This window comes from Rhynchophorus ferrugineus, unplaced genomic scaffold (assembly GCF_030347505.1).
Source record: "Rhynchophorus ferrugineus isolate W39M unplaced genomic scaffold, kcgeb_rfMv2 rfM1, whole genome shotgun sequence".
Taxonomy (NCBI): domain Eukaryota; kingdom Metazoa; phylum Arthropoda; class Insecta; order Coleoptera; family Curculionidae; genus Rhynchophorus; species Rhynchophorus ferrugineus.
In genome coordinates, this window is record NW_027472580.1 from 38609687 (window position 1) to 38626164 (window position 16478).

Here is a 16478-nt window from a genome sequence, read left to right on the forward strand (position 1 = left end):
TGTGTTGTAAAATAGAAGAGGAATTTAAATATATTTTTAAATATTTTTTATTTGTTTGTATCTTTCAAGTGCCTTCAGATATTATGACATCATATAAGAAGAAATGTAACACTCCATAGAACATTTTAGTCAGAAGTTATAACCCTTTGAAAACCGAGATTTCAGAAGTTTTTTTGCAAAAAATGTAATGCAGGCTCATTGAAAATGTATTGTGGGTGTAAGTGAGCACTGGTGCCAGAATTGGTTTGATCGCTTGTCTTCTGGATATCTTTGATGTAAGATAACCGTCGGCTTGGCTGCTATTCTTTGAAAAAATTTATAAAATAGTTTAAAATATCGAGATAGACTGATACATTTAATACTACGAAATTACTATATAAATGTATAATAAAGGAAACTACTGCTGGCGTGGCGCATGAAGTAATAACAAACATTTTATTTACTGACTTTCTGTTAGTCATTGCCGAAATAAATGAGGGTGAAAGTAGTCCTGACTGAAGTTCTAAGCTTCTTTATTATTTTATTCACAAAGAAGTGAAGAAGCATTTTCAAAGCCTGGCCCTGCCAGTCAGGGAAGGTGACTCTAAAAATTTGGTGGCATAGAAAACAATTTTTCATCATGAGCTCGAACATAGCCAAATTAATTTGACTCTATACGGTCAGAAAATTATGAGACTGAATTTGGCGATTAAGAAACTTGATCAATAGTAAATGTATTGTTTCAACCAAGTCAATGCAAAGCCATACATGTATTTAGTAAGTAGTAAAATTGGAGATCGTTTAGGAAGTTGCTTTTAATTACTGCAAATTCTCTTAATCCTTCAAAACTGACTTCCAAATATTATTAATTATATATTTATTTATAATTTTCGTCCCATATAATGAATTTAATACGAGGAAACCAAATAGGCCCTAATGAAATTTACACCCAAACGCGAATGTTGTCCAAGAGGGCTGATGACAATTCCATTCATACATGATATGCTCTGTTGATGACATCTAACAGTACAGAAGTGAACATTGTAAGATTTTGCAAAAAGAAACTGTTGAACAAATTAAATGGCTTATTATCTTAAAATATAAAATTCTGATGTGACGGTACACGGACATTTTTAGAAGATAGATTGTATAGTCTCGGAAGTTTACAGTTTCTCTTTTAGGAGATAAACTTCACTGATCTGCCTTATTGTGAATATAATACATCAAATTCAACTGCAGTTATATAATCAAATATAGATAGTAATTATACTATTGTAAAGTTGTATTACCATTTTCCGCTAAACATGACTTAAAAATGGGTTATAATTTATGAACAACATGGTCTTTTCAGTCTAGCAATTGATAAGAATTAATAACTAGATTATAGGTCTTTAAATAATCAAATCAAACAAAAAAAATATTACATATTAATTTTGTGACATCAAATTGTATATGAAGTAACAAGAAAGATTTTTATCATTTCTATATCCAATAAATGATCAATCAATCATTACTGAAAAAAAGGACATTGGACCAACCTATTTCAACATTTGATTTTTATTGGGATTTACATTGTTACCTTCTCCATTTAGAGTTATTAGGTTTTATTAGTGTTTATGATATTTAACTGATTATGTGTAGAAAATGGACGAAATAAATACTCACAAAGCAACAATAGGTTCACGAAATCAAAGTTAACTAAACTATTAAATTAGAGAAAATGTAATTTCCACGGTAAACATTATTCTATATTTTACCATTACATATTTGTATCAGCATATTAATTTAAAAAAGACTGCTTTAACGAAATATGTTCAGCAAGTTGAACCAAAAAGATTTGGAAAAGTTAAAGTGGAAAAGAATATTGAAGAGGCTCTAAACAATGATAATGTTATATACGTAAACATATTTTAAAAAAAGTGGTGATAGTAACTATCAAACTTTATGTTAATCAAATATATTTCGTAGAGATGCCAAAAAGACTAACATAAAATTATTTAATTTTGATGGAGCATTCACTAACTTTCTATTGCTGACAACCTTCTATGAATTTATTTTGACTTTCAATTTCTACATAAAATCACACGCAAATTATACGGTTGCCGTTACAATAAAAGGCTGGAAGGAAATTAATTATCTATAATCTAAAATGATTTAAGTAATCTAAAATATGTGGTTTGGAAAAATTTAGCAAATAAACATTTAGTAATTATTACCCTACATTAGTGTAGGGTATACCTCTTGTGACCAAAAGCTAAAGTGATCAAAAGTAACAACTTGAGAATCGAATAACTGGAATTTTAAGGTATTATGATTCGGAGCTAAACTGTGTTGACCAAGCGAATCTTGGGATGAAATACTAAAAACAAAAGACAAAATAATGTTATAAATGGTTTACTACTTGATATTCATTGATTAAGCTACGAATTTAAATCCAACATTCAAGCATATTGAATTAATTTCTTGAGATTTTGTATAAATTGTTTGAAATCGGATAATTTTTTGGAGATTGCTGATTTCGACCGTGGATTGTACGAGTTGATATGTTGGTTAAAGTAGATAAGAAACAAATGATGGGTGATATTTTGCACATACTGAACCACTTTTTTTCGAACCGCTATAAATGGATATGTTAATTAGGTGAAACTAGCTTTTGAGGATAATTAGCTGCAGTTACTTAGATTCCACCTTACGATTTCACAGCACGGTTCTTGGTTGGGTCGTTATGGTACTTGTAGGAAAAATAAATAAGCTTCAAGATATCTGATTAAATAGTTCACGAGCAGTATTATAGAAGACCAAATGTTTAATTGAAGATAGAAACTAGAAAACGATGGAGATCATTTTCTACTTTGTTCAAAAAAAACTAGTGAAGTTATGGTAAATAGAATTGAGCTGCTGATGAAGTGGTTTTGTGCGGTTATTGACTTGACTATTAATTATTCGACTATATATATACCCAATATTTTCAATATATTAATTTTAGTAATTATGTTTTTATTTTCTTAACTTTGTTGCTCGTATATTGGTAATGTTAGGTATAGTTACTTATACATTAATTTTTCCCTAAACTTAATATTATAACTATGTTAAAATTTATTTTTTGTAAAGTTCGTATTTTAAAATTAATGCACATTCAGTATAGCGTTGTATGTAATTACATATTTTATTTGTAATAAAAATCATAATACACATAGCAATTCCTATAATATTAATGAAATATATACGCGGAAATAGACTTTAATATACATTAATTCCAAGCATATACCACGATAATAGAGTTACTTGCTTTTTCTGTATGAAATAACATATTTAAGAGCAGCCTACTATTTGTTATTGATTGATATATCGTGCTAGGTATAATAAATCATTTCGTTCATTCATCGTTAAATGGAATGAGAAGATAAATTATCTAGTCTATACCCAGAGCGTTTTGCTTTGATTCATATTTGATTTATACTTTAATGCCAATGACTAGACCATCAAATTGCCAATTTGCTTTTGCAGTTTTTATTAGTTTCAAAACAAATTTAGGCCAAAAACTTTTGTAATATATCTTTTGCAATGTATATATATATATATATATATATATATATATATATATATATATATATTTATGTTTGCGAATTTTATATTGGTATTCACTGGCCCATACATTTCAACCCGCCAATGATAAGTGCTACATAATGAGGAACATTACTCTAATTCAAGTATTACAAAATATTAACAAATCTCCTCAATATTTTGTTCTGAACCCTCTATATTAGTGCCAGAAAGCTCTTTTTGGCATAGTCCCATATACCTTACGTTCATTTGGCGTGAAAGATTTGTTTATACCATTATAACATTATTATATGTTAACAGGGCGGAGCCTCTCTCAAATTGCCAATATATTTTTGGAAGTGTACATCCAGTTTTACTTCCTCCTTTAGCTCCCCAGATTTGGTTCGTTCCCAATATGCTTCTTAAATATTATTCGGGGTTAGTATGTGGTGCTTGATATTATTTATTATTTGGTATGGATGTGTTGGTTTCTCTTATTTACAATAAAATACAGTTACACTAGTATTGCATGCCTTGTGGTTTTTCCTATACTATGATATAGTATCGTAAGCAAAATAAACCGTCATTCATATATAACAGATCTATGATTCAAATTTGAACTACAATGTAGATTACCATTGGACTGATCTTAATTGGCTAACTAACTTAAGGAGGATAAAGGGTCTTTAAAGAGAATATTTGAGACAGAATGTATATATCATTGAATGTACAATAATTAACGAAATATTAAAACATTACAATTTTAAACAAAACCATAAATAAAGCATACCGATATTTTATAAGAACGTTGTTACAAATCCCCAACAGAACTTGGTTGTGCCTTTTTTTCCAATGGGCAATCCTACAATTTCAGGTTCACTAAACAGGGTACTATACTTCTATGTTAATACACACTTTACACCTTGCCCTAATATATGTCTCTATCCATCAATCATCGTCCATCAATTGCTTGAAAGAAAATACAGTCATGCTCTAGTACCCAAGTTTATAATTTTCGCACGAACACCCCCGGTGAGTGGTTGTCTGCTGATTTCAGCATGAATCAAGATAAAGACGCAGTGTAAAGTCCGTTCTCATAAAAAGAAACTGAATTGAGTGAGATTAGGACACGGTAGCCACTTGATGTCCTAGAATGTTCCACCAATCGGTGAAGAATTTTGGAATCATTCTCCTGTATTTGCTTCCATTTCATCCCCTTGAAACACTTTCGATGTTGTAAACAAACCGATAAGCATATATTTCGCTTCCTAGAAATAACTACCGGTCTGGTTGCGAACATAGTTAAGCCAGCCTGCTATCTCGGTACAAAATACCCAAGGGAGGAGCGATGGGGGATATAATGCGACATGTCCGTCTACTTTCTCTCTCATCCCCTCTCAGTCTTCGATCTACAAACAAGCAGAACAATCTTCAGACACTGATCGGTCTTTAAAAACACGCACAACCTTAAATACTTGGTCAAAGGATCGCACGGTTTATGCCCTTTTGACAGTATAAATGTTGTTGTCACTAATAGTATATACCCGTCTATCTTTATCATTAATGAGTGTTAGTGTAAAATTAAGTCCTTTTAACTTGGCCAGTTTTTCTATTTATAACCGGGAAGAAATATAGGCGCAACAGTCTTAAATTAATTCTTTCCATAACTTCTAATAAGACTTATTTCAGTTTTTATATCAACTTTTTCACCCCCTCTTGTTATACTAAACGTTGAAATATTGTTCTGCCTTGCTCCTTAATCAATCATTTTATCTATACAGTGATCTTTGATTATGCATATATACAATTCGGTTTGTCTTAAAAACATAAGAATATAATTATAAACTATAAAAGGAAACAGTGAACTCTTTGAATGTAATATTAGTCAAATAACAGATGGATGTATACTCAGATACTGAACATTTCACCTCTTATTAACGGCACTCATAGAGCCAGAAACTTACCGCTGCTTGGCTTGATTTGCAGACTTATGTAAAATTACAGATTTTTTATTATAATTTGCTAACATTAGCGTAGCATAGGCAACTAGAAAAATATATTTTCTAAATTTGTATTACGATTATTAGAAAATTACATTTTGTAACTGCCTAAATATTATTATTGAACAAGTATTAAGGAATATATACCACTTATCATCCAGTATTCTACTTACCTGTATCTATAATAAGTGTTTAAGAGAGTATATTCTACATATGTAATGTATTTTGGTAAAAATCATCAAAACCGAAAATTATTTATAAATATAGAGCCACTTTAATCAGCTACAAATGTGAGTGGAATGGTAAGGTTTGTGACTTTTTCCACAAAGAAGATGTCATTAGTCATTTTCTAGATAATTTTTCCTATAAAGTTGTATTGTTGATAATATAAAGTTGCCAATGTGTTTTTGAGACAAAACAACTTTAGTTTTTGTTCAAAAAAGTCCTTGTAATCAAATTATGATTTGTTAATACAGTTGCGTGTTATGTGGAAATTGTAATAGATGCCAACAACTCGAAAAACATTTTAGTGCTTATCAATTTATGATAAAGCACTCGCTCTAATTAATCACGTTTATTGGCTCCCAGACTGTGCTCGACATTCTGAAACTCATTTGGAAATCTGAAAATCGCGTTCTGTGTTTTATAACTGCCGATGATCGAAATAGGAAACGAGCATTTCAAGAGTCTGTATCCGTCGTTAATTATTCAATTAAAAAAATCTGCAGAGTGAGCGAATATAATTTACCCCCGGATCGATAAAATAGTGTAAGGTAATTCAATCACTGTTTTATTCCAGAAATATATTCTTTTAACGTACCCGAAACGTTCTAAAATGTTTCTTGTTTGTATATAGATAATGTAAATATTAGATATAAATCCATTATTACAATTGCTAACATTGTCAAAGCTGAATTTCCGATGCAAGTAATAATTAAATTGTGAGTGTAAAATATAACAAAGAAAAACTTAATGCCAATACAGTAGTTTGAATTTATAAACAATTATTCAAGGAAATAGGCTTTGACTAGGTTCGGAATAAAGTAGCTCGTCCAGAAAATATTACCGAAGCAACACTAAACTGTTAAAATCTTACGTCAAAGTCACAATAAGGTCAAACACGAAGAAGCCTACTCCGAAATAAAAGAGAATAAAGTAGATGTATCACAAGGAAATGTATTGAGACCGATTCTTCACTTACTAACACATGTCTTAAAGCACAAATGGAAAATATCAGCTATATTTTGATTTGAATATGTTAAAAGAAAATAGGAAGAACTGGTAGTTTTTGGTATAAAAATATTTTGGATAACAGGAAGAAATTCACAATTATCAGTACATAATCAATTACAATTATACAAGCAAGATAATAAAACTTATATAGCCTAGAAATTTCAATCATGGGGATGTTCCGTGAAAAGCAATGTAAATATAATACCAGTTTTCCAGAAAGTACTAAGAAGTATAATGAGTTAACCTAGATTCTATTGCACTTACACAAATGCCTCACCTTACCTCCATTCTGATATTAATATGGAAGTATTGCAACTTTTAGATAACACCAGAGTAGGACACAGAAACAATCGTGTTTGCAAATAATTATTATTAGGCTAGTAACTAAATTCGAACCTAAATATATACCTAGACTTAAGCTATGGTATGGACAAATTGTAGATATGCCTCCCTATCATCCAGCATTCAATAAATTTTACATCTCACTCACTTTTCACTTTAGATTACTAAGAACTTAGGAGTATCCACCATATGTCACACAATAAACTCTTCTATTTAAAGGTTGCCTTCTATTTCCACTATTCTTACAATCGAAATGTTCGTAATAAATTCACTTAATATGCTCTGATTCGCGGAACTCAATGCAAATTATCGATAATACAAACAAACAAATACAAGTACAAATACTTGAATTATGCAATCTGGTTACATCTCGAGAAAATAGCATTGTATTCGTCTAGAATCCATCCAGACAGCTAAAGGTGCCACTACAAATTACAAATATATTATATTATAAAGATCTTTCCTTATATATACATCATAAGATAGTTAGCCTGGTGCAGCTTAAGTAGGACCTCCTAGAGGAGGACGACAAGCTTTGGTCAATCGAGAAGGACTTCTGCTCCCCTGCTATCTCTTTAGACAAGATATATTTACCCTTTCTAATGCATCCAATTGACATACTTTTGTGTCTCAGTATTGTGGAGTTGATGTTGGTTTTTGGAACCAATGTCAGTCTCCCATATTTGAACGACATTCAGTCTAATAATTCAAGTCTAAATAAAGTCATGGCTTGTCTACTTCATTGAGGGATATCTTGACTTACCTGCCAAATTATTTGATTTCATCAAGGAAATCGGTCTTTGTTTTAATATATAATTTTACCCTGTACTTCATTTTAAGATTACTTTTATCTATACACAATTTTGTTATATATTTTTTCTAGATATTTGTTTTGTTTACATATAGTAAATATATGTAAGTTTATTTATTAATTTTTGTTGATTATTTTGAAATTTTAAGCATTATATCTGCTAATTGACTCTGTTTTATTATTTTGAGGTTCCTTGAAACGCGCATCTGACGTAAGGGTTCTAATCTCTCAGTTTTCGTTAATATTCTTGGTCTCTTTATTCAATTTATTAAGAAGATAATGACAAAATTTTTGTGCCAGTAGTAATCAAATATTATCGAAAGTATCGTTAGGATATTAATATCATTAAACTGTTAATGAAAAAAGCTATATTTATTAATGACAAAATTGTAGAAATTGTTAAAAGTTGGCCGTAGATTCGGATGTTGACATAGAATTGCTTGACATTGATTTTCGCTCCTGAACAAAAACTAAACAATACAGTGTAAACTCAAATTTCAAGTTAAAATAAAATAGAGTGCAATATTATGCAAATATTAGACTTAAAAATAATAATAAATTATATATGATATCTGATATATATTTTCGTAAAAGCTCTAAATAACTATTGAAGATAGGTAGTTTATATTAAGCCATTGCAAATTTTATTGTATATCAATAATTTTGCTTTTCAGATGAGTATAACGACTCCTACAAATATGTAATATAATCCACTAAATTTTAAAAACCAGATATTTTTCCGTTCGTTTACAGCTTGTTTCGATGTATTTTGATTATAATATTTTAGATTAGTGACGATACAATGTTTTTTAAATCACGTGAAAATACAAAAAGCATAAAGAACAAAACAGACAAATGCCAAATATATAAAAAAAGAAAAAAGTGGAGAAGTAAAGTAGTGCAGTGGCCAAAGAAACGGAATGGTCCTCCTATTGATTAGATGTTTACAGATTCAAGTCTCGTTCATAGTGAGTAACAAGTGTGTAAATAGATAACTGGCAGGGTAAATCCAGTAAGAAATAAGTTGTAAATCCAGGCCCGATAAGTTAGAAGAAGATCCTCAATCTACAAAGACTTTTTTAAAGACAGAAAGACAAATTTTAACTTAATACTTTTTACATTTCAGATTTTCAATATAAAGAAACGTATTTTTTTATACTACATATTTTACTTTGTTTGGCTTCACATAACAAACACATGTATTGAAGCGCGAGACATAAAGTGGGATACAATATATAATGAATATTTTCATTCGATTCACAAGGGTCTTCCGTATTACCGACTATATAACCATAAATAAAAAATATAAAAATTTTATTTAGGAAGGAAGACTGGTAAAGATTTTATTGGATTATTATTTATTTGGGAAGTGCCTTTTCTGAAATTCAATCATCTTTCAATACCAGTGAATACGTAAGATAAAACATTTTGTATTTATATTTATTTTGGTTTTTATGAAGGTTATAAAAAAACAATATGTAATTATTGATTTTCTGTTAATAAATAATAGTAAATGTTTCATTATGTTTGATGTGTATAATATTATTATTGAATTGTATTGAACATTGAAATATATAACTTGTGCTTATTCACAGATCTTTCATCTTATCCCATCGAGAAGAAAGCAGCTCACATTAGAATTTTCAAAAAGAATTATACGTAAACGGATATATTTTTTTTGTTTTTTAACAATGCAAATTTAAGAATTTGAAAACTGAAAATTATTATGTATTGTTTGTTTTGGTGGATAAAAAAGTGACAATATTACATGTACTTTTGCATTAAATAATTGCATTAATAGATTTTTATAATAAAATATTTTTTCTGAATTAAAGGGCTTTGATTTACATTAGGGTGTTGGCTACAGAAAAAATATAGATATTTCGATATATCGATTTTTAAAAAAATATCACCAAACCTTTTAAAGTACCAATTAAATTTTTATTTAATATCGATATATCCATATTTTTTCTGATTCCCTAATTTACATATACTATGTTTAATGCCTTATAGAATAAAACTTTACGTTTTTTTTTAAAATTTGTATTCCCTTTTATATTTATATTATTGGGACAATGAAAATCTTTTAATATTGTTTGAACATCGCAATTATCAAATTAGGTAGATTTTTTAATGTTTGTTAATGATTTAGTATTCAAATATCGAATACTAATCGCAATATGTTTTTAATAAAAAATATTCTTTATATTTCCATCTACATTCCCGCTTGTTTTACTCTCTGATGATTTTCAAAGCCGTACTTTTATATATGAGAGTTTGCCTTCTATGTCTCTCTACTCTTTGGGAACCATCGACAAAGCTCCTGACACTCACACAATCAATTCTTTGGTAAGCAAACTGATATGTTTATATAATTATATAAACTCTCTAATGAATTATTATTAGGTAGAAACTGGTACGGTATAAACTGATAAAATAAAACTAACTTAACTGCTAAGTTTGATGGTTATGGCAATTACCTACATATTATAATAGTTTTCCATTTGGTATTATCGAGTTATTCAGTGCATAGAGATGTTGATCATGAAATGCTCAAAATTGTATTTCATTTGTTATTTGATTTTAACATACCTGTTGTCGGAATCCCATAAAAAAGTTTTAAAAACCCATGGTGATGCTGTATGTCAATCGCTTGTAATATTGTCCTGTCTTCTTCTATTATTGGTTTTAGTTTTAACTAAGATAGTAATAAAGAACGGGCTGAAGGACCAAAAAACATTGAAGACAATGAATTGAAAGGGTTGTAAAAGAGCCACTGTTATAGCTCGAATAAGAAAATTCCGTACTCTGCTGCTCACCAAACATAACTTGCTCATGTTATTGGTATCTCCATGCTGTAAGAAAGTTGTAAAAAAAGGTTCCAAAGAAAAATAGCCAATTATTATGGAATATGTAGTGCCAGTTTTCCTCAATAAATGAGTTTTTAAAGAGAAATAATTAATCAAATACTTGCAAGCTTTTAATATAAGTGGCCAACGGCTACCAATAACCACATATATTACGGAAAATTATTTTATTTAATATCTGACTTGAAATATGAATACGCCTACTATTAGAAATGACTATTTTCACAGTGAGAAAATAGGAACTTCAAAATGATGTAAAATCAAATGTGGCAAATGACAAATAATTTTTAATTATACAAACAAACAGAAATTAATTTTTATATATTAAATATTATCAATGAGGCATATTTTCCGCTATTTTAAGTGTAAGTGTGTAGACTTTGAAGTCATAATGTTTTGAACTGTTTATTACCTCATCCATGGCGTGATCTAATCTATAGTCTAAGTAAGTCAGTTGTTGTGATCTTACGTCATCAATACTTTTAATGTATTGCCTGTCGCAATTTGTACATTCTTTTTAGTATCAGATAATATTTTCCTTCTCAGTTTATTCTACTTAAAAAAGATACAATGCTGTCTGATACGTTCGAATACATAAACGAACCAAATTGTCAAAGTCGTCCGGTTGTCAAATGTATGCAAATTTCTTCAAAACAAAAGTAATTAGAGGTTATAAACCGGAAAACGTTGTCTTAGCGCTTTGCTTGTTAGATAAATTTCTAATTTCTGCTTATTGTTGCTCTGATGAAAAATGCCAGACAGAAGAGATTGCCTCTCTAATCAGTTACTTCGAGAGGAACTAGATTATGGATGCCCTGTCTTGCCATAAAATTCGATAGAGAGGTAAGCATTTTTACTGTTAATTATTAATTTGCTGCGGTTCTTATTGAAAATACTTTTGGCGTGTTGCAGCTCCACTGAATATTCACGGTCATCGAAATATCTCGAAAAATTAAAAACATAATCTTGGATTCACCGAAAAGAAACTGTCCTCATACGAAGCGGGTGACGAATCAAGATCAGCGTGATGTTAGCGCTATCAAAGATTAAATATATGAAATCTATAAAAACGGTGAGTAGTTTTTGATTCAGAGTAGTTTCAGAGGAAACTGTCAGTCTGAAAAGTATGGAACAGCTCTAATGGAACTTCCAGGCATGGCTTTTAAAAGAACAGAATTTTTAAAAACATATAACAAAATCAAATAACTTATTATTTCAATTTGTATATATATATGAGATATGGATATTTCAAAATGGGAACAATATACCAAACGGTCACTCATGGCAAGATGAAATAAAAATTGTGTTAAGACAACTAATCATTCATTAGTCATAACATTTATTAATAATTCATTGTATATATATTGTGCTTCATGCTTGAAATAGGAAAGGTTAATAACACCTTCGGTTTCGATGACCTTTATCAGACATATTGAAGAATAAATTGAGAAATTATGGTTGAACAAACGATCAATAGATCGGAAACGAACAGCTTAGTTATTCACTTGAGTGAAAATTTCTGAATATGGGATTATGATTCAATGCTGATTATTTCCAAAACAGAGTGATGAAAGTGAAAACAACTAAAGGTGTGTATATAATTAATATACAATAATTGTAGGAAATCGTAATCTAAGAGTGTGAAAGATTTATGTTCATTAGATATGTGTGTAATTATTCAATAAAACTACAAACTGTTTTACATATATTCTAAATGCATTAGTGAGAATTCAGTGATTCATTTTATCGAGAATAGTGTAGATAGGTAGTGGCAGTAGAAATAGTAGTAGTAATAAATAGAGTGATATCAAAATGAGGAGGAGAAAATGAGGAAACACATATCACAAGGAAACACACCATTAATAGAAACGAAGAACTAAACGTAAAAAGGTAAATATGCTCTATAATGAGAGTAAAATACATTACATTGATATAGGATTGTTAATTAGGTCGATTAGGCCACCAGGGGTATACCACTACATAAAAAAAACGTGCCTAGAACTCTATCTCATTGGTGGTGTGGAAAATAATTTAATGTAGATATAATAAAACAATTCTAACCTATAAATTATTAGATAACATTTTATTTCGTTGTAATATTTAATTTAGAATTTTGTTATATGTCAAAGGTAAATTGAACTAAAACTCAGAGTTGATACGGCAACATTGTGACGTGTTGTAGTCATAAGTTTAGATGACGTCTGTTCACACCAACTTTGGATAGACTATAGTTATTTTCCCCGTCAGTTTCAACAATTGTTTGTTGCTGTGTCTTCTACATATCCTCTCATGAGTTTCTAAGTACTAGCGATAAAGCATTGCATTTCTATACTGCACTGTATCAATATACTGGATTAACCTGGACCAAATCAAGACTTTTCAGATTTCTCGTAAAAAATATACCTTTCATTTTAAAGAACGGGTTTGTTGTTTAACAATTAAAACTTTTATCAAAGTTCTGACGGTATAAATTATAAATCAGATTAGAGTTTGGTATCACCTTAATTATAAAAAGGGTTATTTGCCGAAATCTTTCTTCGGGGCCATCAGGAATTCTCATCTAAAAGGAACGGCTAAGTAATTGGTATAACTTTATTACGAAGTTTAGAATTGTTTCTGAAGGGTCAACTTGTAAATATCATCGCTGATTAAATGGTTCATCATCTTCCTTCTCGGACTGTTTTATGTTTCGAACGAAATGTCTGTATACAAAACAAATTTAAGTAGTCAAAATAAATGCTTTTCCTTTACAAGAATTTTTTTGTTTCTAATTAGATTATCTTATTGAAATAAGAAATTAACGTAATTTAATGTGAAAGTAATATAATAAGAGATAATACATAAATAATAAATTTTATTTATAGCTGAAATGAGTATTACAAAAACTGCTATTCATATTTTGAAATAATTTTATTTTGACGTAAAAATGTTTACGGAATTTGTTCTCGATTTTTTTGGAAAGTAATCCACAAGTATTTTATAATGCGAATTTACAAGTAACTCAGAATTCAGTATTTGAGCTCTTAAAAGCTCCATTAAAAATATACATTGTGTATGCCACAATTGGAATGTAAAAAAGTATACAGCAAAACTCTATTGGATATTTCGTGAAATATAAATATAAAATTTGTATTTTAAATGTGATTAAAATGTTTGGGTTTTATTTTAGGTTTTCGTGTGTGAAATATATATATATATATATATTTAATTTTCACGTGTTTTACACATTTTTTCAATTTTAAAACGAGTTTATTGATAGTTAATATTGTTAAGTGTTACATAAGCGCTAAAATATTAATTTCAGTAGTCTACCCAGCTGTTCGAAAAAGGGAACAGTTAATGTGTAAAAGACAACAGTTTATTGCGATTGATATAGATATTTAAAAAATTAAATATTATTTAAAATATTTCTCACAGTGATATCAAATAAAAATTGAATTGCTACTATAAGGGTCTTTATTTCTTTATAGAAAACTGTTTTAGTTGAGTTGCCAACTCATTGTTAATAAAGTTCATTGGATTGAAAATATCATCATCCTTCAGGTAGTATATTTGAAAAATAAAAATCAATTAAAGTGCTCATCTTCAATGCCACTTTTTCATATCATTCTCGGTTCGTTTGTTATACTTTTATATCTTTAAGCTTGTTTTTTATTTAATTTCTAAATTTTGTAATAATAATATCCTATAAGCTGTTTTGAGAGATATACATTTTCAAAAGTACATACATTTTTAGTATTTTACTATCCAATTCATAATTAATTTCAAGATAGAATTTTAAAAATTGATGTTAGAATTTAACAAAACTAGAATATATAACAATGATAATATATTTTAATAAAATGATAATAGTATCCATAAAATTAATGGCACTAAAGAAATATGAAAAATGGAAAAGTCGTTATACAAGAATATTTTGGTTATATTGGATTTAGTACAGAGCTCAAAACCTTTTTTCTTTTCATTTATGCTTATATTTCATTATTTTAGTTAAATTGGAATACTTATATTTGTTAATATATTTTATATTTATATGCTTATATTATGTATATTTAGGTACATTTTTCATTTATGTTTGTGTATAAATTTATTTTAATAAATTTATTATAAAAATTATATTTTTGTTTGTATACCATTGGCCAATAAATGTGACGTCATAGTTTCGTTACGTGAAATGAAGGACGAATCAAAACAAAATATTTTTTCTTTATTTAGAGGACTCTTTATGTAGACAAATGTTAAAATTATCGAATTTGTTTACTATGTTTAAGAGTTGTTTACATTTATACTACGCATTTTCAGTAATAAATATTGCTGTTCAAAATAAATACATATCTCATACAATGTAAGCATTTATCTGGTGGCCTTTAGGAATACTAATTAAAGATCAGTTAATAGCAATCAATTTTGGAGAATATATGGTCAAAATACTAAAAATGTTAATAGTAAGTAACGAAGATAATAATAATAATTGAAAAGATATAATAAGTCTCATTATGATGCCAACTAATCATGCCAAATAAAATGTTATTAATCAATTTCCTATTATACATTTTAATATGCTTAACGAATACAACAAATGTACAATTGGTGCGTTAGAATTATTCTTGTTCTAAATTAAACGTTATATAAATTTTAATATTCATCCAGTCAGCTTTGCCACATGAATCTACCTACGGACAACCGTATTGATTTGCATAAATTCATGCTGAAAGCGCATTTTTAAAATTCATGCATTTGCTCATATTTTATACATATTAATTTTAAAGATTAAGCGTATAAAATATTGCGTCAATTATTGAATAACATCATTAAGTTACTGCATTATGGTTGTTATATTAATACTTTTAAGTACTATAATATTTCCTTTGTAAAGTAAAACTAAACTTTTCAGAATTAATTATTGCTGACAATTTAATTAATGATATATACATTCCAGGGGCATTAATGACCTCTTGCCATTTTTACGACGTCACGAATTTAAGCTCATACAAATTTCGAATTTTATTAGCAATAAATTTAAGCAAGTGTGAATTTCGATGAGTATAATTAGTGAAAGTTTTACGGGTTTTGGCGAACTTTGAAATAAATGGCAAACAAGTGGTGCCAGAATAGGGTTAGATGAGAGATACGACAAAACTTCCTAATCAAGGCTGAAGAATTTCGCACGAGTAATGAAAGATGAATGAGATTTTGTACTATTAAAGTAGGACATTGGATTAGCAAGTTATGGTGGTTTTTTAAAATGTCTACCGATTTTGTCAATTGGTAAATGTCTGAATATGATCGATAATTTTGCTTGGAAAATTAGAATTATTAAAAATTAGAAAATCTATATTCAATATGGTGACAAATCTCACTATCGTTCATCGACACTTATTACATTTTACTATATTCTATATTATTTATGCATATTTTTTATAAAAAGAAAAAAATTGCTAGACCAGAAGGCGCAACATCTGGTAATTTGTTATCATATCAATATTTAAGGATATATACATTATGGCATCTCAGAGTAAATCATGTTCAATAAATTCAAATATTTGAAACTTGTTTAGGATAAATGATTGATTCATTAATATGTTTCTTTTCTCAAAGGGACATATAGACATAACAAATTTTAATACAGAATACTCACCTCATATGCAATTAAATATGTGCCGATTGTACTGTATTTGGGTCCTCAAACCTACAAAAAAATTA

General features: G+C 28.7%; 1 protein-coding gene across 1 annotated transcript in view; it reads right to left on the reverse strand.

Moving 5' to 3' along the window:
- Positions 1-16478, reverse strand: part of LOC143203449 (uncharacterized) — a 219971-nt gene that overhangs the window by 88433 nt on the left and 115060 nt on the right. Inside the window, exon 2 of the mRNA XM_076415650.1 lies at positions 16414-16464. Coding sequence (XP_076271765.1) covers positions 16459-16464 — 6 coding nt within the window. The 3' untranslated portion in view covers positions 16414-16458. The remainder of the gene's footprint in view (positions 1-16413; positions 16465-16478) is intronic.